The sequence below is a fragment of the Theileria equi genome, chromosome 1 (genome assembly GCF_000342415.1).
Source record: "Theileria equi strain WA chromosome 1, complete sequence".
NCBI lineage: Eukaryota > Apicomplexa > Aconoidasida > Piroplasmida > Theileriidae > Theileria > Theileria equi.
The window spans coordinates 299,587-321,859 of NC_021366.1; the positions used below are offsets into that span (position 1 = coordinate 299,587).

The following is a 22,273-nucleotide window of genomic DNA, read 5'->3' on the forward strand; positions in this document are numbered from 1 at the left end:
TCCAAAGATGGTTTCAGTGACTCCGAGTATAGTGCACACATCATGCTATATGACCACTATTGGTTGAGCATAGTTAGTTCATTAACCAGCACGGATTTACAATTGTACAGTTTTGGTATCCATAACGCGGTGCGGTATTTGTAAGAATTCAGTAGATGCTCACTTTCTAGTCTAAATGCGACCCACTAAATAGGTGTACAAACGTGAAAAAATGAAACAAACCACAATACGCCTGAATATCTCGATAACAGATACTATCAGGACAAGAAGGTTTGATGAAAGTTCTTTGTTACTTATCAGCTGAAGAGGGGACGTGGTTAAGGCCCATGTGCAGCGACAAGACAGATTTATGACACATGCGATATAGTAGGCCTTCCTGGTGTACATTATCCTACCGTTCCTCCTGTAAATAACATTATATATTCATTTAAGTATACCCTTTTAAGATATTTGGGGGTAATGATAAACCCCAATCGATGAAGTAGTCCCACAAAAAGTTGAAAAGAGTAGCAAATGTGTAGAATGTAACTACAATAGCATTGCTCGTAGAGCTACTTAAGTCGGCGACATATGTCCTATTTACCACTTTATTCATTAATTTATAACGTACCAATTTATAGATGATATAACAATACAACTCATGGCCGAGATATACTTTAGCATGTTTCCAACGTGCAATTTCCTCCTTTCGGAGATCCACCTATATGTTATAATACATAAACTCTGCGGGTACCTTCTAAAGCATTGGCAAAAACGCAGAAAATATGGTAACAAAAAAACCAAAGGTACGATCCACCTTGATAAGGCTGAGGAATAACATATTGAGACAGCATACTCTTACCATCATGCATACGGTGGCTGTCATGTGATATTCCATATCTGTAAAAAATGTTCTGGTAAAAAAGAAACAAACGAGAAGTAGGAGAAAATATATAAAAAGTCGGAAAGAGGTCTAGTTAATGAAGTTAGTATATCTGCCAAAATACTATCAACCAAAGTTACGGGAGCACCAATTCCAAAAGATGAGGTAAAAAGACGTCCACAAGATAACAGTAATTTTTTCCTCAATTTCAGCTTGAAGTTTTTGTTAGGAAGGAGCATAACTAGTATTGAAAATGTTATCAACGTTATCGGATATGAAAAATGCCTAAAATAACGTATATTTGAAGTTTGCATGTATACCTCGAGTGTGAACCCACAATCAATAATTTGCAATCTAGCAATAAAAAACAAAATAAAGCAAGACATAGTAACGATTGTAAAGCACCAAAAAAATAAAAATCCTTATCTGATATGGAATAATTATTAGAAAGCCCAAACATGAACCTAAGGGCAAGGATAAATAATTAGAAGAACTTACTGGTAGTTTACTCCATAAATTTCGAGATAATTTTGACACCAACCACATCCCCACCATATTAGACTGCAAACAAAAAAGAACCTGAATATAGGTAATTGAGCCAATAGGATATTTATGTTAGTATCTGTTCCAAAATCATACGAACAAAGAAAGACACATGCCAACAAAAGCATGGTGGATAAACCCAATACATATGATAGATAATAATAATTGCCTTTGTTAACACTAAGAGATGTCTCTACACCTTCTTTTAACTTGATAAAATCAACATTACTTGGAGGGGATACCATATCAAATAAAGCAAGTATCTTGTCATTCGTCTCCTTACAATTATCTACTGATAGAAGTACTCCCTTGTATGATGGATATACATTTGTTAAATCATTTGTACCAAGTAATTTATCCTTCTTCTTTAATAGTTTGTAGACAGCTAATATATTCACATTTAAATACGACTGGAGTTTATCACACGAATCCCAGAGTGCAGTAGCCGCTTTTTGTACTAGTTTTACATAAGAATTATCAATCTTCCCTTGTCTCCTCCGTATATCCCTTCTTAAATATTTTATAAGAGTTTGTATGTATTCCATTTCAGATGTGTAGTGAAGTATTACAGTTCTGATATCATCTCTCAGAGATTTATTGAATAGTGAAAGGTATTCAGAAGTGGTTTCTTTCTGTCTTCTAAAAGGTAGTGGTATATTACCAAAAATTTTAAGTTTGGTGGATCCCAATTTGACACTGGACTTATATACACTCTTTTTCTTCTTGGGGTGCCTAGACAACCTAAAAGATTTATGAGCTCTTTGTGGAATTTTTGCTTTTACTCGCGGAAATTTGACACCTTTATCGCTAAATGAAACATCTGAGGATATACCAATTACGGATTCTGACTCCAATTTGTCTATAATATCTCCAAGTGTATTCTTACGCTTAGTAACACTTGACAGTTTACTATGTGAATCAAGCCTATCCTTTACAGAAACTTCACAGAAACTCAAATGTCCGTACTCTTCAAACTGGGATGCCATCAACTTTATTACGTTCAAGATTTTGTCAGAATTGTCTTCGTCATCGACATAATGATATTGAAACGAAGATGCATCATTTGGAAGCGTTTTGTTTTCTTCACCTTCATTTTCTGGCGAAATCTCGACGGAAACATGATCTGAATAATATTGAGGTGTGTCAAATTTGACATCTTTAGGATCTCCAACCGAATCACCCGGAAACAAGGAAGATTCTAATATTGTTCCTTCATCCTTATTTTTATTTTCAACCTCAAATTTTTTGGCTCCCTTAATTAGGCGATTTAAATACTTGTAACGCACATATTTATCAGCCCATTCTTTGACTAAAAATGACTCTAATTTTGAGCCAAATTTCATCTTTAATACATTAATTAATCAAAAAACACATTTTTACTGAGTATTTTCCGCGAAGGATTCTCTGAGGCATTTGTACAAACCAACTGCAGAGGGCAAGTTCAAGCCTAATATTTTGTGCCTCCAGATTCTACAAACAATCTAATTAACCAAAAATATATTAATTCCAGGTGTAATACTTGGAACAAACCGGATAACATAATGTTAATGTCGTAGAATGAATGCTTACAATATAATGGTCCGGGAAATGAATGAACGTTTAAAATCAGCAGCTATCCTAGGTAAAAATATCAATTAGATGTTGTGTGTCATTGTTATATAGCGTAAAACATAAACTATATCCATCCAGATGAAAAACCTTGAATTGCTTGCCGAATTAGATCTGTGCTCTCAGCCAGACACAATTAAACCGTTTCCATCAGACGTGTTTCCAGGTATATATCGAATATCAAATAACAATATGTGTAGATAGCGTCTATTCTGGAAGCTTTCTCGTTGGTACCTATTGCTATGATCAGAGGAAGGATGAAAGATGTGGTAGCTTAATCTGTTTTAATCCACGTAATTATATTAAACAAAAATTATACCATAGTACAAACATCCATGAGGTTCCTACCTTTCATGAATTTGGACTAGGACTTCCGGGGATACTTAGTTGTTCGTGGGTTTGTCGAGAAAACAGTGCTGGTATTTTATGTTTGACATCCGATTTGAAAGTTGTTCAATTTGACGCCATAGATGGTAATCTTAATTCCGAGTATAAGTTTGAGAAGGTCTCTCAAATAAACCTAGATGATGAATCCTCCTCGGTCGGACTGTCATTAACTCCATCCGATATATATGGGAAGTACATCTCAATCACCTCATCTAATGGGTACGTGTATATTGTAAAAGATGATACTGTGATAAATCGGTGGAAAGCTCATGATCTTGAAGTATGGACAAGTGTCTTCGATCCTAACAACGTCAATGTTATCCTAACTGGGTCCGATGATTCATACATAAAACGGTTTGATCTTAGGGAAAACATCAATAATATAACTAAAGTTTCATGTCATAGCTCTGGAGTTACGACACTGCAATTTTCACCAAATAATCCAAATTTGTTATATAGTGGAGGATTCGACAAAAATCTTTTTCAATTCGACACTAGGAACTTTTCAACTCCCATTAGTACCATAAAAACTCTCACATCTATATGGTATATTGACTTTGTGAAGTATCACAAAACTTCACAACTGCATATTGCAGGATGTTACGATGGCGCCGTTACCTATAACTTGGTAGATGATGGTATTTACAATAATTAAACTTATAATATATTTTTTCAGAAATTGATATTGGGTCATCAATGCATTATAACACTGGCAACTCACTGGTATATGCTGTATCGCATATTGAACTAGACAACTTAGTCTATTGTTGCTGTAGTTTCTACAAAAAGAAGATAGGATTTTATACTCTTATTTGATTCAATAGATACTGTTTATTTATATTTTATATTGCCGCTTGAGAATGGTCTATGTAACGGAATATTGTTTTATTAACAATATTTCCAGTGCAGTTTTTCCTATTTTATTGACCAGGGATATTTTTCGCATTCAAAAATATATAGTTTTACTATAAAATGAACTCTTTAGGACCTGCAATAAACTTATCCTAACATTCATTTAGCATTAACATAGTTTTCCACCAAAAATCTAAGAAGGCATAATCAATATCATAAGTCTTAGTTTATTCAGGATTAGATGTTTGACATTACATAGTTAAACGACGTATTTAATTCATAGATCAAGCATGTATTGGAATGTTATACACATAAAGCATCAACCACCAATGTGGCATCTCACATGTTAAATATTTGTTCTGGGATAATCTGGTGTTCCTTGTTAATATACAAAGTGTCTAATATAGACTGAACATTTATTCACTTGTATATTTATCTTTATCCAATATTCTGCTTCTAGAAGGTCTGAAAACCCCGAAACCTACGGAAAATCCGTAGGAGTCAAGAAGGGTATAAACCAAAGATAGCACATATAAACCAACACCTACACCTAGGGCAGATTAATTAGTATATATGTTTTAAATCTTACATACAAGAGACCCGTTCGTTTTCATCTGCATGCAACATAACAATTGAGTATTAGTTTCAATATCTAGTGGATATTGGACCAATTGGTATATAATAGTATTTGTCTTCGCATATATCATCGGTCTAGCTCATGTTATACTTCATATTATTGTTTCTTCTGAGTCATCTGTACACATTTTTTTTATTTCTGAATGTGTTACTATGCAATAATTAAATACGATAATTGGGCCTCTGTTACATCAGTAATTACGTAGTACATCATATTGAAAGTTTTTCGCCAGTATTCAGACTAAAGAGAATAACACTCAATAAGTTACTTTTAAGGATTGGGACATTGTTATGATAGCTTTCTATTGATGATAATAAGTTACCACGCAATTACTTAGACAAGCTCAATGTTTGTGGAAGGATAATGTACTAGACAAAATGATCATTAGATCAGAACACGAAATTTACAAATGTATAAATTGAAAATAAAGAGTTTCCTTGCATTTTAATATCTGGATATGGGAACAGTTTCAATAATCCTAACTATTCGGTGTAATAACTAGAACCATATGTATGAAAAATAATTGCTCTAAGGTTTGAACTACAGATAACAGATTCATTGGGATAAAGAATGACTAATAACCCAATTAGAAAAGATTTTCGTGTAATTATGGTATTTGGAGGCCAAAACGTCCAACGAACATTCAGTGTGTGGTTCCGGTGTGTGAGGAAAAATGCCTTCCTTGTTCTGAGTAATCATTTACATAACATATACGTTTGTAATTTTGTAAAATATACTAAATGTTATGTAATTTGTTCTACACATTTGTTTTTTTATCTCTATTGAGTGACTATTCCCCTCTTTTAAAGTTTTCCAGCTGCATAGAGCCGCTTGCAACACCAAATACTGCAAACAATACCACTTTTACAAATGTAATAGATGAAGAAACTCCAAAAAATCGTGAGGAGACTTTAGAAGGTGCGTCTGCGGATTACAAAGACCGTAGAGATGATAAACAGTCAATTAGTAAAGATGACCTTTCAAAGGAAGCGTACCGTTTGGAGAATGGCGTGAAATATATTACAGATGAAAAGCAGAATATTGAAAAAATAGAGAGGTATACCTATAAGAATGAGACAATATTGCTTAGAATAGGAGACGAAATAAAAAGGAAACTGAACGACTCGAATGGCACAAAATTACAAGAGCTTATCAACAAGAGAAATCAGCTGCTAATAAAAATATCCTCGCTAGGGAAAACACTCCGTATTGAACATGATGCTGTTTACCCTGAGCTCAGAGGAGAACCTATTATAGTCATCGCGAAGAACGAAGATGATGAGAAGAGGAAGGCCAATCAATTAGCACACCTCGATGGTTTGATTAAATTTAATCACGTAAAACTGCGCAGGATTCGAAGATTTTGTCCATAAAATATCGTCGCCATGCAGCATACTGGAGGATATTCGGAAAAAATCACTAGATTCTACACAGTGCGTTTCTCACATTCCTAATGAATTAAATTGTAGACTAAATGCTAAAGATAAATTCAAAATGGAACAAAGAACTCTGGATTCTATGAATGCACAAGATAGGTTAAATTATGGTAATCCCCTCTTTTCGCACCAAATAAATCCATAATGTAGATAATAACATGATTGAACATTACGAATCCCTAATGCAAGAACTAGTCGAAGGTATACACAAAGTTAACGACGAAATAGAAGGATCGTGGCATAATTACAGCCTGTAGGGAAGACACATCCACCATATGGACCAAGTGGATGGAAGATTCTATGGGTACTGGATATCTGGATCAACACATAAAGAAAATAAAAGTGTAAAAACATTGTTGGCATAATATGTTGCGATGGATATTATTAGAATGTATTAAAACCACACATTATGGGGTCAGGTAGGCTTACTGATCACAATTTAGTTTGGCTAAGTTTTGTGTTTAGTATTTTATGAAGTTTCAATAGAACTGGATGGTTTAACTAGTTATATGTAGAATTTTAAAGAGTAGAGCATAGTCTTGAATTTTTCATTAACAGTGTAGTATTAATTGATGTATAAGTATTGCAATCGTATTACGGCTAATTATTTTAATCAACTGCTCGTAATAGTTATTCATAATTTATTTGTTTTTATTTTATAGTTGGGTTTAGAATCCTAATGAAGTGTGTAACTTGTTCTATAGATATATAAATTTCGGATATGTTTAATCCACGACCTTCTAGTGGCATAAGCCATAGTTTTTCAAAGGCTTCGGCTAAGATCGATGTGCCAGCAAGAATTGAAACACAAGTATCATCATCTACAGACCAATCAGCAAACTTGAGCTTACATGATGGTATTTTCGGCAGATTTGGCATATTAAAGGATGATAATCTCGCAGTATCACCCTCATTTGACTCGAAGAATTTTGATGATAGCCATATATTCAACGATGTTAAAAGATCTAGTTCGTCAGGTCGATACAATGCACTGGATTTCGATATTCAGCCAATGGCTGATGTATCTACGATAGAGATGCCCAAATCGGCGGTAGAATTGAGTACTGAAGGAATATTTGACAAAAACTACCTTGTGCAGCTCATACTTACGTTTGAGCGTCTATCGAAATTTAACAAAAAGCTTATTTCAGAGCCTCTGCGTTTTCGTTTCATAGATATTTCACATCATGGTTATGATAAAGAAGCAGAAAATGAGGGTTTGATTGACAAAAACGGTAACAAGATCAAGAAGATCATTTACGCAAAACAAGCTGATGGCCACTATCGTAGAAGCTACCTTGACCGAGGTATGAAGGGAGCCGGTCATTCGTATTATGACTCTAACAACTCTTCAGCAGTCCCCAAACAGGCCTATCCCATGAGAGTGATTCATAACGACAGTGATATTCTGGATACAGTGCGTCATGAGGCAAGCACGCTTGAACATCCAAACATCAATGGTTTGGATGTCTATGAGACTCGCAGAGGTGCTACACAGACGGATTGGAAGAGCGGTGATATACGAGGGAAGGTAGATATAGAATTTAAAAGGTCAGATTTAGCGGATAAAAATAGGGATCCGTTATTAGCATTCAAGGAGGGAACAGATGAGTATCCTTTTGCTAAACCGAAGCTCCGTCCGATACCGTCACAGACTGATTGGAAAAGTAAAAATTCCTTCGAAAATGATATTGGATTTTTCCAGTTTTCAAAGAGAGGATTTCCACAGAAGGAGGAAACTAAGGATTCCGAACAATCGTTTTTGGAGAAGCTTTTGGATAAACCTTTTGATAATGAAGATGATACGTTCACTCAGAATGTTAATTCTCCAAGGAGGAGTATTTGGGGTGATAATGAGCAAACTGTAAACTTGCAATGGCAATATATGGATCCACATGGCATCGTTCATGGACCATTCCCCTCTGAGCAAATGTACCAATGGTATTCTAAGAACTTTTTCCCCCAGAATTTAAGGATGAGATATAATACTAAAATGTCATGGACTCCTCTTAAGGATCTCTATCCGCCAAACACCTCCGCCTTTAGATCATTGCCTAGTGGTTATGATGGTAAAGGTGATTCTTGGCCAACTGCTGCGCCGCAATGGAAGACTCCTAGAGACTCAGTATCCAGTTTCAACGATAGAGAAGTTTTAAGGTCACAACAATCACCATTCTTTGGGAAGATGCATGAGATTCCAAAAGTGTCACACGATCTACCCAAGGTAGTGGCTGCAAAAACGCACACATCGGCAGCTCTTCCGATTGACATTTTGGGTAGTTTGGAGCCTAAACCAAAACCATCGCTTCATGCCTCTCCATTTCTTTCAATGGAGAAACCGATAACGAAGAGAACCCCTAACAAAACCCCAGAAGGGAGGGACACATTACACAGGGGTGCCGCTGGCATTCTTAAGAATTTGGAGGTTTTGTCAGCTAAGGAGGTTACAACACATAGTATGCCGCAGACCCAAGAACACGTCTCTGACCCACCTCGTGAATCTTTGGGCTGGAAGAAGACGGAAGTCGAAGTTGCATCGTTACTAGAAATTATGGAAATCCAGAAGAAACAGAGCGTGGCTGAAGCAAAGGAAGAACCTGCTAAGAAGGTGATGCAAACGGGATGGGATTTCAGTAATAATAACGCACACGTTGACCTATCTGAAGACTTTCCTACGCTTGGCACCGATGTAAGAGTTGTCACAACTCGCACTACAAAGTCCACATTCTCCAAACAAATTACAACTATGCCTCTAGAGACTTTCATAGAGCGCAATTCTGGAGTTGTGTCTGGACTCGAATCAAACCAAACGTTCGCAAGTAAAGTGTTTGGAAAATAATGTATTTTTCTCTATATTTAAGTCTATTTATACGAACGTAATTAGTCTAGCTCCCGATTATACTTTTTCATCGTTTGGCGTAGTAGTCGCATTGATTCCACATCCTGATTTTTTGGTTGATATTGTCGTATGAGATACCTTTTTGTAATCGTATGTACGTTGGAGCGCAATTTCTGGTTTTGTATCCTTCTCACCCTCGATTAAATCTGAAGATTCTGATCAGAAAATGGGACAGGTACCTCCCCTATCTACCGATTTCTGGATAATTTTTGTTATATCTGAATAGCTATTACCTTCTCAGGCCAGGGAATTACACATCCGGACTTTTTAGAAACACGCACTAAAAATAATTTTACAAATAAGGATAACGAACAAGGTTTATTGTCTGAACCATAGCGAATTGTTACCTTTGTACCACAGCTAAAGAATATTTATCTATTTTAGTGTCTAACTTTAGCATGGGATCAATGAGTTGTACGTTAGAATAGTGAATCTTTTTCTCAATTTGTACAAGTTGTGAGTCAACAAATAGTTTTCTCTACATGTTACAGATGTATTATTTGTTCGAAGTACCATATTACAGCCTTTTACCTTTACCTGGTTCCGTAGTTTATCACACATTAACACTTCTTCCACTTTCCCCTTGTCTTTACCACTTATAACAACAACCTATTACTAAAATTAAGTGAACAATAAAAATACCTTGTCACCAGGTTTTATTTTCCAAAATTTGATCAGGTCTTTAGGTTTTGCAATTTTCGCTCCTCTGTATTGAAGATGACTGAACCAGTTATTTATGCGAAGCCTCGTTAGATCAACTTTTACATGATAAAACGGGGCACTCGGATAATTATATTCTATGTGTTGCGATATACTGGAAATTTTCGAAAAGTGCGAGACTCGTCCAGCTATGAGTCTCCCGTGACCTCCAGGAGCACATAAACTGACCCTGGATGGACCAAATCGATAGAACACATGAGAAAAATCTACATGAAGCATAATTACAATGTGAAAAGATTTATATTTAGTCGCCCGGGAAGGGTGATAGTGTTACATGAGGTACGTCGGAAGTTTTTTTGTTTTTATTTTTGAGTCGTGATTTCGAACGTGATTTAAATTCTGAAAATCTTTCAGAAATTGTGCCTTTGTCTCTTTTTGTTGCTTCAAAGTCGAAGGAAGAGGAACGGCTTGATGCAGTAAATGGCACGGAAATACGATCAGAAGAGTTTATACTTTCCTTTTTAGAATGTTTGGAAGCTCTTTTGTTATTTATACCCCTTTTCTTATAACCAAGAAGTGGTTCTTTTGTTCGTTTTTGTTCACTTCTTCTTTTATTTCTTTCTGCCTTTTTCTGTTTTTGTTTATCACAGAATCGCGTTATATATTCTTTAGACTTCGTACTTACAGTACAAAAACATTTTTTAATTTTTGAGCCTACTCTCTTCAATAGTAACTTAAATTTGGAGACAAAAGAGGCATCATCAGTATCACTCGATATATGGTCTATATTTTTATTAGAATAAGACATCCTAGGAGAATCCGAGGGAAATGAATTTATAGTTGTAATTGAATCACTGAACGATTCGAATGGATCCCCAAACTTATTTACATTACGATTAGCATGCATAACAAATACATCATCTAGCATTTTAACATCCTTCTTATGCCCGTCGGAGGATGTCAATTCAAATTGATCTGCTATATTCCTTTTTCTCTGTCCAGGATGTGCTCTAGGTATGGTCAAATCGTTTCCAAGATTTCTGTTCCAATCAAACCTTCCAGAAGTAGGAATTCTTTTCAATGAGTTTTCAGCATTATAAAGGTACGTATTATTTTCACGGTTTGATTTAGATAAAATATCTGTGTTGATTCGGGGTCTTCCTCTATTGTTACTAGTGTGTTGTCTTCTGAATTCCATGTATGTATCATCAAAACCCGCACTAGCAGAACTACTGCGTGCATAGTGATCAGTTGATAAATCTTCATTGTCTAATTTATCATTATTTATCGTATTCCATAATTTTCTTTTCGCCTGAACGGACTGAGGCGAGCTTATCCCCGGATTTTCCGAAGTATTTGATTGTTTTTGCATCCCATTCCTCATTTCATTCAATTACTTCCATTATTTAATCCAGTTAATATGTTCATATGGGTGAATAGCATAAGGATATGTAAATGGTTACCAGGGGAGCTTTTCGGACGCCATCTCTTCGTAATATTACATCACATAGTTAAAAATTATTTTTAAAACAGAATTCTAGAAAATAAAATTCTGTTTGTACTGCTGAGAATCCCAAAGTACAGCTCTTTATGAGGCACTTCATTTCATTAATAGGTGTGTTAAACCCAGAAAATGATATATTAAACACAAGATGAAATACACACCTCTTTATATTTTCACTTTTAAACCTTTATTTTTGGATACAAACCATATAAACTTCATTTTAAACATGAAGTTAACCCATGAATTTATGAACATCTTTCTTATATTGAGACTTATCTGTAAATAGTTTTTATCTTAATTTTATTCTATTTCATATAGTTTAATATGATAGTCAACAGTCAGAGGTTGTCAGACTTATCTGAGTCACAATTTCAGGAAATCATCGCACTTATACGTTATTCCTCTTTGAAGGCATCAAATCTATCGGCAAATGTGGCAATGACATTCTTGTCTAATATGCCATATGATTCCAAGTTCGAGGTATTTGCAAGTTAATATGATTTACATATTATCAGACATTGCCCAGTAATGATCCAAACGGTGCTGAATTTAGTCGACTTACCATTGAGTATTATGACGATGACAAGAACATGACTATTGATGACTTCGTAGATAATGAACCGCATATAAGCAGTGATGGTATTCATAAATCACGGCTAAAGGAACGTATATCAAACTGGAAGATCATCTTAAAGAAAAAGATCAAGAAGCTATACAGGTTCAGTGATAATACTGGTGCAATTATTAGTGATTTAAATGAAGATATTGCTAAAAAGTCGAAGCGCGAAAAAATTTATATCTCATACGCTGATTTGATGGTGCCAAATTTCTACAACTATGACCCAAAACATCTAGATATACCACTGCATAACTACAAGAGAAAGACGAACGAAGCGATAGATATTAAAATAGTTGGTGCAGATGATCAAAGTCATGATTATGATACGCTTTCTGTGCCGCCGTTTGAATCAAACGAATTATTTAGACAGAAACACCCGTGGTTACACCCTACTCTATCCTTCACAAAATTATGGTATTTTTTACACATATAATACATAATATTTTAGCCGAATAAAATATGAGATTCTGAGTTTGCCCATTGTTGTTAGACATTTGGATCCATCGACCGCAGCAATTGCATGGACTCTATTTGAAAGGTTTGTGGTAATTATGGCAATAAGTACCATATAGATTGGTGATGGTTGGAGTAGTAACAAAATTTAATCGAAAGCTTTATGCTGCAACATGTGTCATACTTTCATACAAATTTAACCAGGATTATGAATCTGATGTTTTAAACGAAATTGTACAATATATAAGCAAAGAACGCAATATTGATCCAAAGACTATTTTCTACAACGAGATGAAAATTTTTACGATGCTAGACTTTTCTCTAAAGCTCAAATACAGTTATATCCAAGCGCATATACACAATTTTCTCGATTTGAATGTTAGTTTCTACATTTTTGAAATACTAAATACAGAATTTGCTGTTTTTTCAGCTATACGATGCACCAGAGGCCACATATCTGGAACTTGAGGAGTAACCACTAAGAAATTGCATTAGTTTATTGCTATATTCTGTGTTGATTTATAAAGACATCGTCCACATATCTGCCCTTGTTGTGTAGTTTTAGCCATGGATGGTACAGTAGGGTGCTCGCAGTGGGTCGTTTGCCTGAATCTTTAGTGAAACACAAGTCCAGAAAATCCTTAAATTCGGATGATATGTCAGATATGTACAAGCTTCCATACTTGCTTACCCAGTATTTGCACCAAGTGTAGTTTTGTATACGGCTTAAAACGGTTTCTACGGATTCTTCACATGTCGTTCCAAATGGTGAAACTCCGAAATAAAGTTCGAATGCCAGAACTCCCAAAGTCCATACATCGCTCTTTTGGTTAAACTCCCCGAACTTGTTTGTCTTGTATTTGTATGCACATTGCTCCGGGGACCAATAATCATATGTTCCTCTCATGTGGTTTATGTTGAATCCCTCAATGTGCGCTGATAATCCAAAATCAGCTAACTTGCAGCTAAAATTATGATCTAGGAGGATATTCTCCGGTTTAATATCCAGATGAGCTATGTGTTTGTCGTGACATGTCCGTACTGCCCATGTGATCTCAAACAACATCTCTGAAACTCTTTTCTCATCGAATCTCTTATTAATCATCAGATGTGTATATAAATCACCATTGTAGCAGTATTCCATAACCATATAAATCATTGTACTCGTAGTAAACCAAGTGTAGAGACATGATATATTCGGATGTCGAAGATGACTATGCATTTCTATTTCATGTTTAAACATGGATTCTCTCCCACTCCCAACGAGCTGAACTTTTGGAATGCATTTCAATACACATATGAATCCAGTTCTTCGTTCTCGCGCCAAAAAAACTTGACCGTGAGCTCCATCACCCTGAATATAAGATGTATATCCTCGCATAGATCTTGACTTTTGTTAAGATCTTTATATATTGTTCTAACCACAAGACCTCCTATATCAAAATCGTCTATGGTGAACCATAAGGAATGTATGGCACTTTTCGAAGATATATCGTGTGTTGACGCGGTTAATCTCGTACAGCTACATTGTGGATGTATTGAACTATTTCTTCCAGACTTATCATGAATAGTGTCCAGTTCAGTATCCACATGGTTATTTTTCAACATTATAACAAAGTGTGTACATTACACGGTTGAAACGCCACTACATTTTGAGTGTCTACATTTCTCCGCGAGATACTCGTAATTTAAGATGTCCACGTATTTTCCTAAATCAGTCAAAAACAGAGCGAAGGCAATAGTTCAATACACTAAATCACCTCTTTTTTACTCAAGATGGAGACCTTCGAGTTCATTATTTAACTTTACAAAGAATCGTCCTACGTTATCTAGGGGTTGCCCTGTTTTTCATACAGTATTTGACACTCTAAATAGAAAGGCTACTGGGTTGAGGAGATACAGGGTAAAAACCGTACCTCAGGAACCTAAAACAGACTATACTCCTGAAAATTGCCATAATATGAACCATAGATTTAGATTTGAGCTGAATGGAGTCTTTAATGGTATTTTTATTACTAAGTCGATCTATTATTGCAGATAAATGTTTTGAAAGTGAATTACAATCGCATTGCAATCAGCTCTCACTGGTAGGATGGATAAAATGTAGGCAGAATTTCGCAATTGGACACGTTAGTTTCCGTGAGTAGCCAATAAATGATTTGTTAGCTTCAAGGAAACGTTATCGCAACATCGCAAATGAAGAGATGGATGGAAATTTGTGGTACTAGACATGCAAACATAACTAGAGTGACATTCTCGGAAGAAAATTATTCTATAACTCAGTTAGATTACAGGTATATCACATTCTCCATATATATATATATATACATAGCGATCTTACGGTTGTTAAAGACTATCGAAGACCGCAGAAAAAACTTCAACATGATCAAGCAGTAAGTACAATATATATTTACACATCATATCCATAGGTAAAGGAAAAAATGCAAATGTTAAAGCTATTGACAGAGTCTAGAAGTAATGTTTAATATACGTCGACGCGCGAAACTGCAGTAAAATTCAACTGCGATTAATGATACTAATATAATTGTGAACAAAATCTTTGAAAATGGAGAAGTTTCACATAACCTAAACTGTGTTATAAAATATAATATTCTTACCCAGTCTCTTTGTTTAACCGTTTCATAAGCCAAACATTACAATACGGGTCGACACAAACATTCAGTGCTGGTTCATAGACCTGATCTCCTACACAGCTTATTTTTTTTGTGCATTTGCTGGAGGTTCCATCTATCTGGTTTTTGTTAATTAGTCCTATCCTATTTCCTTTTGTGTCAATCGCTATGTTTAGAGATTCCAAAACTGAAAAGTTTTTGTTTTAATATATATTCCTTACCTTTATATCCAATTTTTATTGTTGGAGAAATAGTGTAGGGGGATGGCTCAGAGATTTCGTCTGGAAGTATGCAAATTTTCCAAGATTCACCATCATCTATCAACAAGTTCTCCAGTGGAATAGTTATAGTTGGATTTGTCACTTTGTCAAAATTTACATGGTAGTCTTCCTTTAGTTTAAACTGGAGAAGCGGAAAGTCACCTGATGAATCCTTTTTTAGCGTACAATATTTGGGTTTATTATCTTGGGTAAAGCAAGAAGGGTCAACAGGCAAATATGTCATTATAGTGATCCAAAAATTTTTCGGAACAACAAGAGACTCCGAACTTAAATCTATGATAGCTTCCCAATTCGAAGATACTTTCCCGAACAGGTTCACACCACACATTGTAAAATTATACATTGTAAATTGTAAGTATGCATTATTATAAATACCACCAAATTGTCTCTTCTCCGACCAAGCTATTTCGGAGTCTCTAAGTTTATCAAGTCCCAAGTAAATTTTGCTTTGAGGGTTGTTATAATCAGGCTTATTGATATCAACTACAAAATATCCTTCATAATCATTTAAAATATTGTTCCATAAGGATTTTCCACGGCAGCAAATATCAAGTCCTGCCAGACCAAAGATTCCATCTACATTCTTAAGTATGCGTGGATAATCGCCAACATTTATGGTTCTGGCTAGTTTCACCGGGATTTTTTCGGCGTCATAGCCACCTTCTTTGTGGTCTATCTTCAGTGAGATATTTTCAAACCCTTCCAATGTGCGCAATTCATACTTAAATCCGTTACTGTGAAAATATATTGGTGTGACATCTTTTATAGAGTCCGGAGAAGCTACTGTTACACAAGAAAATTTGTTTGTTCCTGGAACACATACGGTGTTATTATTGCACCAAGATGCGGTAGTAGAAGCACTCGGAATATAACACGGCTTTGAATCGTCGTGAAAACATATCTGTTTAGTGTCCTCAAAGAGAACAATACCACATACTGTGGAATTTAGAGCCAACAATAGGGGTTGACTGCCTACTTTAACAGATATAGCATATCCTGTTCCAGATATATATTCTAGTGGAATTGAGTTTGTTTTATTAATCAATTCTGAAGCGGATTCTTGCGTACATAAAGCGATATTGTTGCAGAGCGTAGAACGTAGGACAACAATGAAATGTACCACCAACAACACTTTTAAAAAATTATTGGCCATTGTTCCATCATGTTAGATGAATTAACAGGGCTAGTGTACGCGCAGTAAAAACCTACTTATCAACACACTAATGGTGGGAACAACACCAGATCGGGGTGTACATAAAACTGACAAATTACTTTATTATTAGCCATTTTCAATGCGAAAATTTTTATAACAGTCTAAAATTTGCCGATTTATATCTGAAAAAACCATTGTTTCTCCATCCACTTCAATCAGTGAATGACAGGAATGTTTGTGGATACAATGCAGTAAAATTCATATCATATTGGAACTAATTTCCATTAGCTTAATTTTCCTTATTTTTAGCTTTCCATGATTGCCTATTCATCAATCTGCAATGATATTTAAATAGATTTTTGAGATAATTATTTTATTTCTGTAAACTAGTTTACAAGGTATTCATGTGGTATTTCATCCCTGAGGGAGCCACTTTCGTAAAGCTCTTCTATTATGTCATGCCCTCCGATTAGGGTCCCCTGAGGAAATAATATTCATAGATGTTAACACTCACATTGACATATAATTGGGGATATGTTGGCCAGTTAGAATAAACCTTAAGTTCTTCTCTCAATTCTGGATCTTCAAAGATGTTATAACCCTCAAACTTTATGCCAGATTTATTTAGCATATTAACAACCGCCCTGCTGAAGCGACAAAATGGATCATCCTTGGTGCCTTTTATGAATACTATGACTGGATTATCCGATATTAACCTTTTAATCTTATCCAGAGTAGTTTCCTGAGCTTTCTCTTTCATCCATCCTCTTATGAATGTAACTATCATTGCCGTGCTACACCCTTCCATTGTATTTACAATCCTTTTTGCCTAAATATGGGTATTATTTTAAATCAGTATAAGCTGACTTCGTAACACCGTATTGATGGTAGAGTTTCAACGTTTGCAGAATCTTTGATCGAAAGGTGATCTAGAAAACAAAAGGTTATGCTAGGGAAATCCTAAATATCATAAATTGACGTAGGTCAAATAACGAACTAACATTTTCCAGTTCTTGTAAAACAGCAGATAGGTGTTCATGACGAGGGTCATTTTTATCGAATAGATAGAGGACTATTTTCCCTTCATTACCCTCAACAATACGTTGGAATTCAGTTGAATTCACAATCACCATTTTATATTCCAAATGATTGCGGTAGCTCCATGTATATTCCCATCACTATTTGGTAGTTGCATCCCGCAGGTGTTCCCTCACATGATATTTTGTGATGATAACCGGGCCTATTCTAAAACTAAAACATACTTTTACTCCAGTACTTGTTAGAAATAAACGCCACTTCTCGGATTCTACCTTTTTCGGCAGTTTCTCGGAAAAATGGTGGAATATTGATGGTGAATTTTCAATACTCCATGATTATAACCAGGTTAGAGTGCCTTTTATTGCAGAATCTTATCTTTTGTCTGGAAATGATTCATACAAAGACACCTGTTGTAACAAAATTTTCCAACCATTCAGGAAAATAAGAGCGTATGGCAATCTACACGTAGAATCAATACTAAATGGGCTCGATGTATTAGATATAGGTTGTGGAGGCGGTATACTTACAGAATCTCTAGCGAAATACGGTTGTAAAGTATTAGGAATAGATCCAAGCAGCGAACTTATCAAAGCAGCAAATATACACAAAGAACATTTTTCTAAACATAACTTAAAATTTGGACTAAAAGACAATTACACTAATCATTTGGAATATAAAGTATCAACTGTTCAAGAACATTTGGAATTGAAGCGTAAATATGACATAGTAATCGCATCTGAAGTGATAGAGCATATAGAAAACAAAGACAAGGAATTATTTTTGTATCATCTTTCAGAATTAGTAAAACCATCTGGTATACTAGTTTTAACTAGTCCAGGAGCTAGCTTAAAATCATACATAGTAAACATTCTTTTGGCAGAACGAGTTTTTCACAAGGTACCAAAAAGTACGCACAAATTTGATCTCTTTATATCGGATAGGGACTGCATACGCATATTGAAAAAATACAGTTTTGAATTGGTCAATAAACAAGGACTCCTTTATTTGCCATATGTAAGGAGGTTTATACCAATAGGAAGCCGAGATTTGTTGTATATGATCGCATTCAAAAATTCTACTAAACAGATCTAGAATATGGAGTATAGAGGTTATTCAAAATTTGTGGGTGCTCAATCTTTTGATGTACACAAAGATTCAAAAATAGGCGGGATCCCGGTATGTTTACAGGATAAATTGCAGACACCAATATTTTAGATCTACTATAATGGGTGTATCGAGGTAGAGTGTACAAAATGTCAATCAAAAATGACTTTCCTTATGCAATTAGTTCCACCATCAACAAATAGGATTCTATATGTGTTTTACTGTCCTAAGCATGTTACGGAAAACATTGGTTGGTACTTATGTTATCAAGTTGGCATCACGAAGACTATGAAGACGTTGAGCATTTTTGAAGAGAGTTTTACACACACAGATGTTCTTAAGTCATTAGATAGTGCATCTGTTTCTGATTGGCTAAGCGACATTTCTATAAGTAATAATCATGGAGAAACATTCATTCATTTCGAGGGAGATATTGTAGAGGAGTGTATCTATAAGGATGATATACATGCTTTAACTCTTTTTGAAGACTATAAGAACAGAAATAAGTCGGAAATTGATGATGAAGATATCGCGGATTATTGGATTGTGAAAAACAAGAGTTTCGAGTCTGAAGATAGTAGTGACTCATACTCGGAGGATGAAATTTGCTTTATAAACAGATTTCAGAATTATATTTTGCGAAAACCAAATACGGTAAGTAACATCTGTTTACCTGTATAATGATTTAGGTATTGAGGTATAACCGCAATGGTGACCCAATAAGCTTTAGTGAATTTGAATATGAATCAAAATGCAACAAATGCACCACAAATCTCACATTCGAACTCCAATTACTACCTGGGATAGTAAAACACCTGTAAGCCATAGTAGACACACACGCACGTAACAGGGATAAAGAATGCATGGAATTAGCTAAAATGACGCTGGGATCGGTCATATTTTATACGTGTGAGTTATATTCATGGTGTTACAATAGTGTAGGTCCAAAAGATTGTTCAAAAGATATGTATATGGAGCATGGATTGGTTCTAAAATACAATTAATGATTACTGTATTATTATACTTTGAAAATTTTCGTTTAGAACAGAAAATCTGACTTAACAAACATTGCCCAAGGGAATTTCATCCGTAAACTCTTATTGAATACTTTCTCTATAGGTATTTCGTACTTTTTGCAAAATGCGACGGTTATTCGTGGATCCATATAATTTATTTTGGAAGTTCCCAGGGCTACAGTTTTATTGCTATCCTTTATTCTCATTTTTATCGAGTGATCCTTTTGGCGTTTCTTTACGGTTTGAAGTCGGTTTTTACAGGCTTCAAGCTTCATACCCGACTTTGTTATACGTTTTCTTGGATTGCCATTTACATCTAGTGTCTTTGATTCAAACTGAAACTCTGTTTTGGACCCAGATTCCAGGTGTTTAATGTACTGGTTGAGTTCTTCAATATCCTCTTTGAGCATATCCGCTTGTACTTTTAATTTTGACATGGAATTTTCATGTTGCTTTGGAATACTCCTTTGATGGTTGCAAAGTATCGCAACCTCTCTATTAGCGAAATTATAAAACTGGAGAAGCTCTGAAACATTACATATATCAACACTTATGGGTTTAGTAGATGAATCCGTGCTCACATCGCCAGAAGAATCGGTGTTTTGCTTCTTTTTTCCCTTTAAGCGCTTAAATTGATTTTGCAACGTTATAGATGCATTGTAAGTTCTGAAAACTTTTGCAGATAAGCCATCCATCATCTCCTTTAAATAGTCGTTGAGTTTTGTAGTATTTATAAGATTAAAAATTTCCGCATTCGGTTTTTTTCTATAGCAGAACTTGACCATATTATTATAAGCTACATCATTTAGCGTCACCGTATTGAAATAACGTATGGAATCTTTTCCCAAAAAGTCTAAAGTTATTACATTAGGTTTTTTATCGTTAAATTTTATATGTTCTACACGAAGACTACAACATCCGACTGTGTCTGCCTCATCTGCATCTTTCTCTCCCCCGACTCTCAGAGCCAAGAAATCAATTAGATAAGTTGCTGTACCGATCTGTCTCTCAAACATATCTAAGGATAACATCTTCGCATGGTAATCTTCACGAATCTTTTCAATATAGTTCTTCAGATCCCTTGCCTTGTTATACTTAAGGAGATCATGTAGCCCTTTAAACTTTGACTGAGCAGCAAGATACATATATTTAAATTGATCGTTAATACTATCTCTATAGTACGCAAGCCATGTGACAGAATTATCATGATAAATATCCTTCCAACAGTGCCCATCCCTTTGAAAATTTGAAACTTTTGGTACAGGAGCATCTTTAGAAAGGTTGAGAATAACATCATATGGAAACATACGACATTTTAACAAACCCTGCTTGGGATGTAATCCCCTTCCTTTAAATAAGCCCGGTGGTTCTAATTTATTAGAACTCACCTTTTCCCTAATCCAATCTACGAGTGCGTAATTAAATTTATGTTCTAGTTTGGCTGTTTCAGCGGCTTTTGCTTGATAAAACTCCTTATTGTCCTTCTTTTTTTGTTTTTCATTTTCCAAGTGCTCTTTGATTTTGGAGAAGTCGCAATCCTTAAGTTTTGAGCTGCTCTTACGTATAGGATGGGATTTTTCAAACTTGCTAGTGAATACGTTCCAGAAATTCTTGCAATAAATTTCGCTTGTTTCATAATTGGTTCCTATGGATTGAGCCCACATTGTAGCAATCTCTTCAATCTCAGGGGGTAGAACCATTTCTTCTCCCTTGAATGTGATCGGAACGGAATGTGGGACGTACTCAGGTGTAAAAATCATCCCGTTATGTTCCATATATGTCCAATATTCTGTTGGTTTTTCAATCTGGTTATATTTATAGTCCGAATCCATTCCCTCCCACCAACGATTTATGGGTTCTATTATGTCTTCAATGTTCCTATCCGTTTTTTTCTCAGTCTTAATGCGTTTGGGTACTGATTCTTTAGCACTATCTGTCTTTTCATTTTTTATTTCCCGCTTTACTTCAACTTTTGGCTCTACAGATTTAGATGAATTGAGAGTAGACTTCGCCTTCAAGTTAGTTTCTATACTAACGCTTGATGCATCTACACATGTATCATTCGTTAGTATCTCATCACATGTTGTGTTATTATGATTTTCATTGTTCAAATTTTGTTGTGAATGTGTAGTTTTGTGTGTACGGATATCATCTGAGTTATCTGATGCATTCGAAATTTCCATGTGTGTAATATTTGAAGCAGTAGAAATATAATTATCGTTAAAGGGTATTGAATTGTCCTCTTCTGAATTAACCGAATTAGTATCATCCAAACATCTCTTTCTGTGTATTTTGAGATTTTCATATGGATGATCTGACTCAAATAGCGAATCGTTGGCTGATTTAACACATTCTATATCATTTCCATGCCTTTTAGCAGGGTTGTCCAGTCCATTCTGCCCGTTTGAGTGTTTTTTTGGTATAGGTTCCTACAAAATGAATGTTTGGGAGGTCTGAGAAAATACAAACCAGTATTGGATAAACCATATTTACGAACAGCACCTGAAACGGGCAGAAACACACACAAACATTATAAACAGGTGTATATTGGTTTTTAGCATAAATTATTGTGCCCAGAAGAGGGCGCA

The 22,273-nt window shown here is 35.3% G+C and overlaps 14 protein-coding genes across 14 annotated transcripts; 7 read left to right on the forward strand and 7 right to left on the reverse strand.

The window, feature by feature from the left end:
- Positions 1-56: 56 nt before the first annotated feature.
- On the reverse strand, positions 57-2,748 carry BEWA_018990 (hypothetical protein; the record flags this gene model as incomplete). The annotated part of the gene is made up of 9 exons (XM_004828663.1): positions 57-185; positions 223-403; positions 438-575; positions 611-700; positions 781-879; positions 914-1,147; positions 1,183-1,326; positions 1,361-1,441; positions 1,502-2,748. 9 exons carry the CDS (start codon positions 2,746-2,748, stop codon positions 57-59), a joined length of 2,343 nt encoding a protein of 780 aa, XP_004828720.1.
- A 131-nt stretch (positions 2,749-2,879) lies between these two features.
- BEWA_019000 (hypothetical protein) lies at positions 2,880-4,408 on the forward strand (the record flags this gene model as incomplete). The annotated part of the gene is made up of 5 exons (XM_004828664.1): positions 2,880-3,026; positions 3,095-3,179; positions 3,214-4,038; positions 4,077-4,123; positions 4,361-4,408. Exons 2-5 carry the CDS (start codon positions 3,095-3,097, stop codon positions 4,406-4,408), a joined length of 1,005 nt encoding a protein of 334 aa, XP_004828721.1. The 5' UTR covers positions 2,880-3,026.
- A 1,168-nt stretch (positions 4,409-5,576) lies between these two features.
- On the forward strand, positions 5,577-6,604 carry BEWA_019010 (hypothetical protein). Its single transcript, XM_004828665.1, has 5 exons — positions 5,577-5,946; positions 5,980-6,206; positions 6,241-6,322; positions 6,359-6,435; positions 6,476-6,604. Exons 1-5 carry the CDS (start codon positions 5,630-5,632, stop codon positions 6,580-6,582), a joined length of 810 nt encoding a protein of 269 aa, XP_004828722.1. The 5' UTR covers positions 5,577-5,629; the 3' UTR covers positions 6,583-6,604.
- Positions 6,605-7,046: 442 nt separating this feature from the next.
- Positions 7,047-9,164, forward strand: BEWA_019020 (hypothetical protein; the record flags this gene model as incomplete). The annotated part of the gene is made up of 1 exon (XM_004828666.1): positions 7,047-9,164. One exon carries the CDS (start codon positions 7,047-7,049, stop codon positions 9,162-9,164), a length of 2,118 nt encoding a protein of 705 aa, XP_004828723.1.
- Positions 9,165-9,221: 57 nt separating this feature from the next.
- BEWA_019030 (50S ribosomal subunit L24, putative) lies at positions 9,222-10,141 on the reverse strand (the record flags this gene model as incomplete). Its single annotated transcript, XM_004828667.1, has 8 exons — positions 9,222-9,370; positions 9,404-9,422; positions 9,458-9,504; positions 9,538-9,584; positions 9,617-9,702; positions 9,738-9,833; positions 9,867-10,038; positions 10,113-10,141. The coding sequence occupies 8 exons, from the start codon at positions 10,139-10,141 to the stop codon at positions 9,222-9,224; spliced, it is 645 nt and encodes a 214-aa protein (XP_004828724.1).
- Positions 10,142-10,188: 47 nt separating this feature from the next.
- Positions 10,189-11,268, reverse strand: BEWA_019040 (hypothetical protein; the record flags this gene model as incomplete). The annotated part of the gene is made up of 1 exon (XM_004828668.1): positions 10,189-11,268. The coding sequence occupies one exon, from the start codon at positions 11,266-11,268 to the stop codon at positions 10,189-10,191; it is 1,080 nt and encodes a 359-aa protein (XP_004828725.1).
- Positions 11,269-11,531: 263 nt separating this feature from the next.
- On the forward strand, positions 11,532-12,935 carry BEWA_019050 (hypothetical protein; the record flags this gene model as incomplete). Its single annotated transcript, XM_004828669.1, has 5 exons — positions 11,532-11,868; positions 11,904-12,421; positions 12,456-12,545; positions 12,580-12,838; positions 12,873-12,935. The coding sequence occupies exons 1-5, from the start codon at positions 11,713-11,715 to the stop codon at positions 12,933-12,935; spliced, it is 1,086 nt and encodes a 361-aa protein (XP_004828726.1). The 5' UTR covers positions 11,532-11,712.
- BEWA_019060 (protein kinase domain containing protein) lies at positions 12,819-14,081 on the reverse strand. Its single transcript, XM_004828670.1, has 2 exons — positions 13,883-14,081; positions 12,819-13,814 (listed from the first exon to the last, which is right to left on the reverse strand). The coding sequence occupies exons 1-2, from the start codon at positions 14,066-14,068 to the stop codon at positions 12,963-12,965; spliced, it is 1,038 nt and encodes a 345-aa protein (XP_004828727.1). The 5' UTR covers positions 14,069-14,081; the 3' UTR covers positions 12,819-12,962.
- Positions 14,082-14,153: 72 nt separating this feature from the next.
- Positions 14,154-14,946, forward strand: BEWA_019070 (hypothetical protein; the record flags this gene model as incomplete). Its single annotated transcript, XM_004828671.1, has 5 exons — positions 14,154-14,463; positions 14,498-14,599; positions 14,634-14,754; positions 14,793-14,853; positions 14,890-14,946. The coding sequence occupies 5 exons, from the start codon at positions 14,154-14,156 to the stop codon at positions 14,944-14,946; spliced, it is 651 nt and encodes a 216-aa protein (XP_004828728.1).
- Positions 14,947-15,074: 128 nt separating this feature from the next.
- Positions 15,075-16,545, reverse strand: BEWA_019080 (erythrocyte membrane-associated malaria like protein; the record flags this gene model as incomplete). Its single annotated transcript, XM_004828672.1, has 2 exons — positions 15,315-16,545; positions 15,075-15,280 (listed from the first exon to the last, which is right to left on the reverse strand). The coding sequence occupies exons 1-2, from the start codon at positions 16,525-16,527 to the stop codon at positions 15,075-15,077; spliced, it is 1,419 nt and encodes a 472-aa protein (XP_004828729.1). The 5' UTR covers positions 16,528-16,545.
- A 368-nt stretch (positions 16,546-16,913) lies between these two features.
- Positions 16,914-17,660, reverse strand: BEWA_019090 (glutaredoxin domain containing protein; the record flags this gene model as incomplete). The annotated part of the gene is made up of 4 exons (XM_004828673.1): positions 16,914-17,006; positions 17,042-17,356; positions 17,395-17,487; positions 17,529-17,660. The coding sequence occupies 4 exons, from the start codon at positions 17,658-17,660 to the stop codon at positions 16,914-16,916; spliced, it is 633 nt and encodes a 210-aa protein (XP_004828730.1).
- A 94-nt stretch (positions 17,661-17,754) lies between these two features.
- BEWA_019100 (hexaprenyldihydroxybenzoate methyltransferase, putative) lies at positions 17,755-18,657 on the forward strand (the record flags this gene model as incomplete). The annotated part of the gene is made up of 1 exon (XM_004828674.1): positions 17,755-18,657. The coding sequence occupies one exon, from the start codon at positions 17,755-17,757 to the stop codon at positions 18,655-18,657; it is 903 nt and encodes a 300-aa protein (XP_004828731.1).
- Positions 18,658-18,831: 174 nt separating this feature from the next.
- On the forward strand, positions 18,832-19,490 carry BEWA_019110 (hypothetical protein; the record flags this gene model as incomplete). The annotated part of the gene is made up of 2 exons (XM_004828675.1): positions 18,832-19,323; positions 19,359-19,490. 2 exons carry the CDS (start codon positions 18,832-18,834, stop codon positions 19,488-19,490), a joined length of 624 nt encoding a protein of 207 aa, XP_004828732.1.
- A 218-nt stretch (positions 19,491-19,708) lies between these two features.
- BEWA_019120 (DNA topoisomerase type I, putative) lies at positions 19,709-22,172 on the reverse strand (the record flags this gene model as incomplete). The annotated part of the gene is made up of 2 exons (XM_004828676.1): positions 19,709-22,114; positions 22,155-22,172. 2 exons carry the CDS (start codon positions 22,170-22,172, stop codon positions 19,709-19,711), a joined length of 2,424 nt encoding a protein of 807 aa, XP_004828733.1.
- Between the last annotated feature and the right edge of the window lie 101 nt (positions 22,173-22,273).

Excerpts from the sequence above, each read along its gene's own strand:
- BEWA_019010 (XM_004828665.1), top strand. The coding sequence starts at position 5,630 with ATGTTATGTAATTTGTTCTACACATTTGTTTTTTTATCTCTATTGAGT. Across the intron at positions 5,947-5,979 it reads AATATTGAAAAAATAGAGAG|AATAGGAGACGAAATAAAAA; the intron begins GTATACCTATAA and ends AATATTGCTTAG. Across the intron at positions 6,436-6,475 it reads ACAAGATAGGTTAAATTATG|ATAATAACATGATTGAACAT; the intron begins GTAATCCCCTCT and ends TCCATAATGTAG.
- BEWA_019060 (XM_004828670.1), bottom strand. The coding sequence starts at position 14,068 with ATGTTGAAAAATAACCATGTGGATACTGAACTGGACACTATTCATGAT. Across the intron at positions 13,815-13,882 it reads TTGATATAGGAGGTCTTGTG|GGTGATGGAGCTCACGGTCA; the intron begins GTTAGAACAATA and ends TCTTATATTCAG.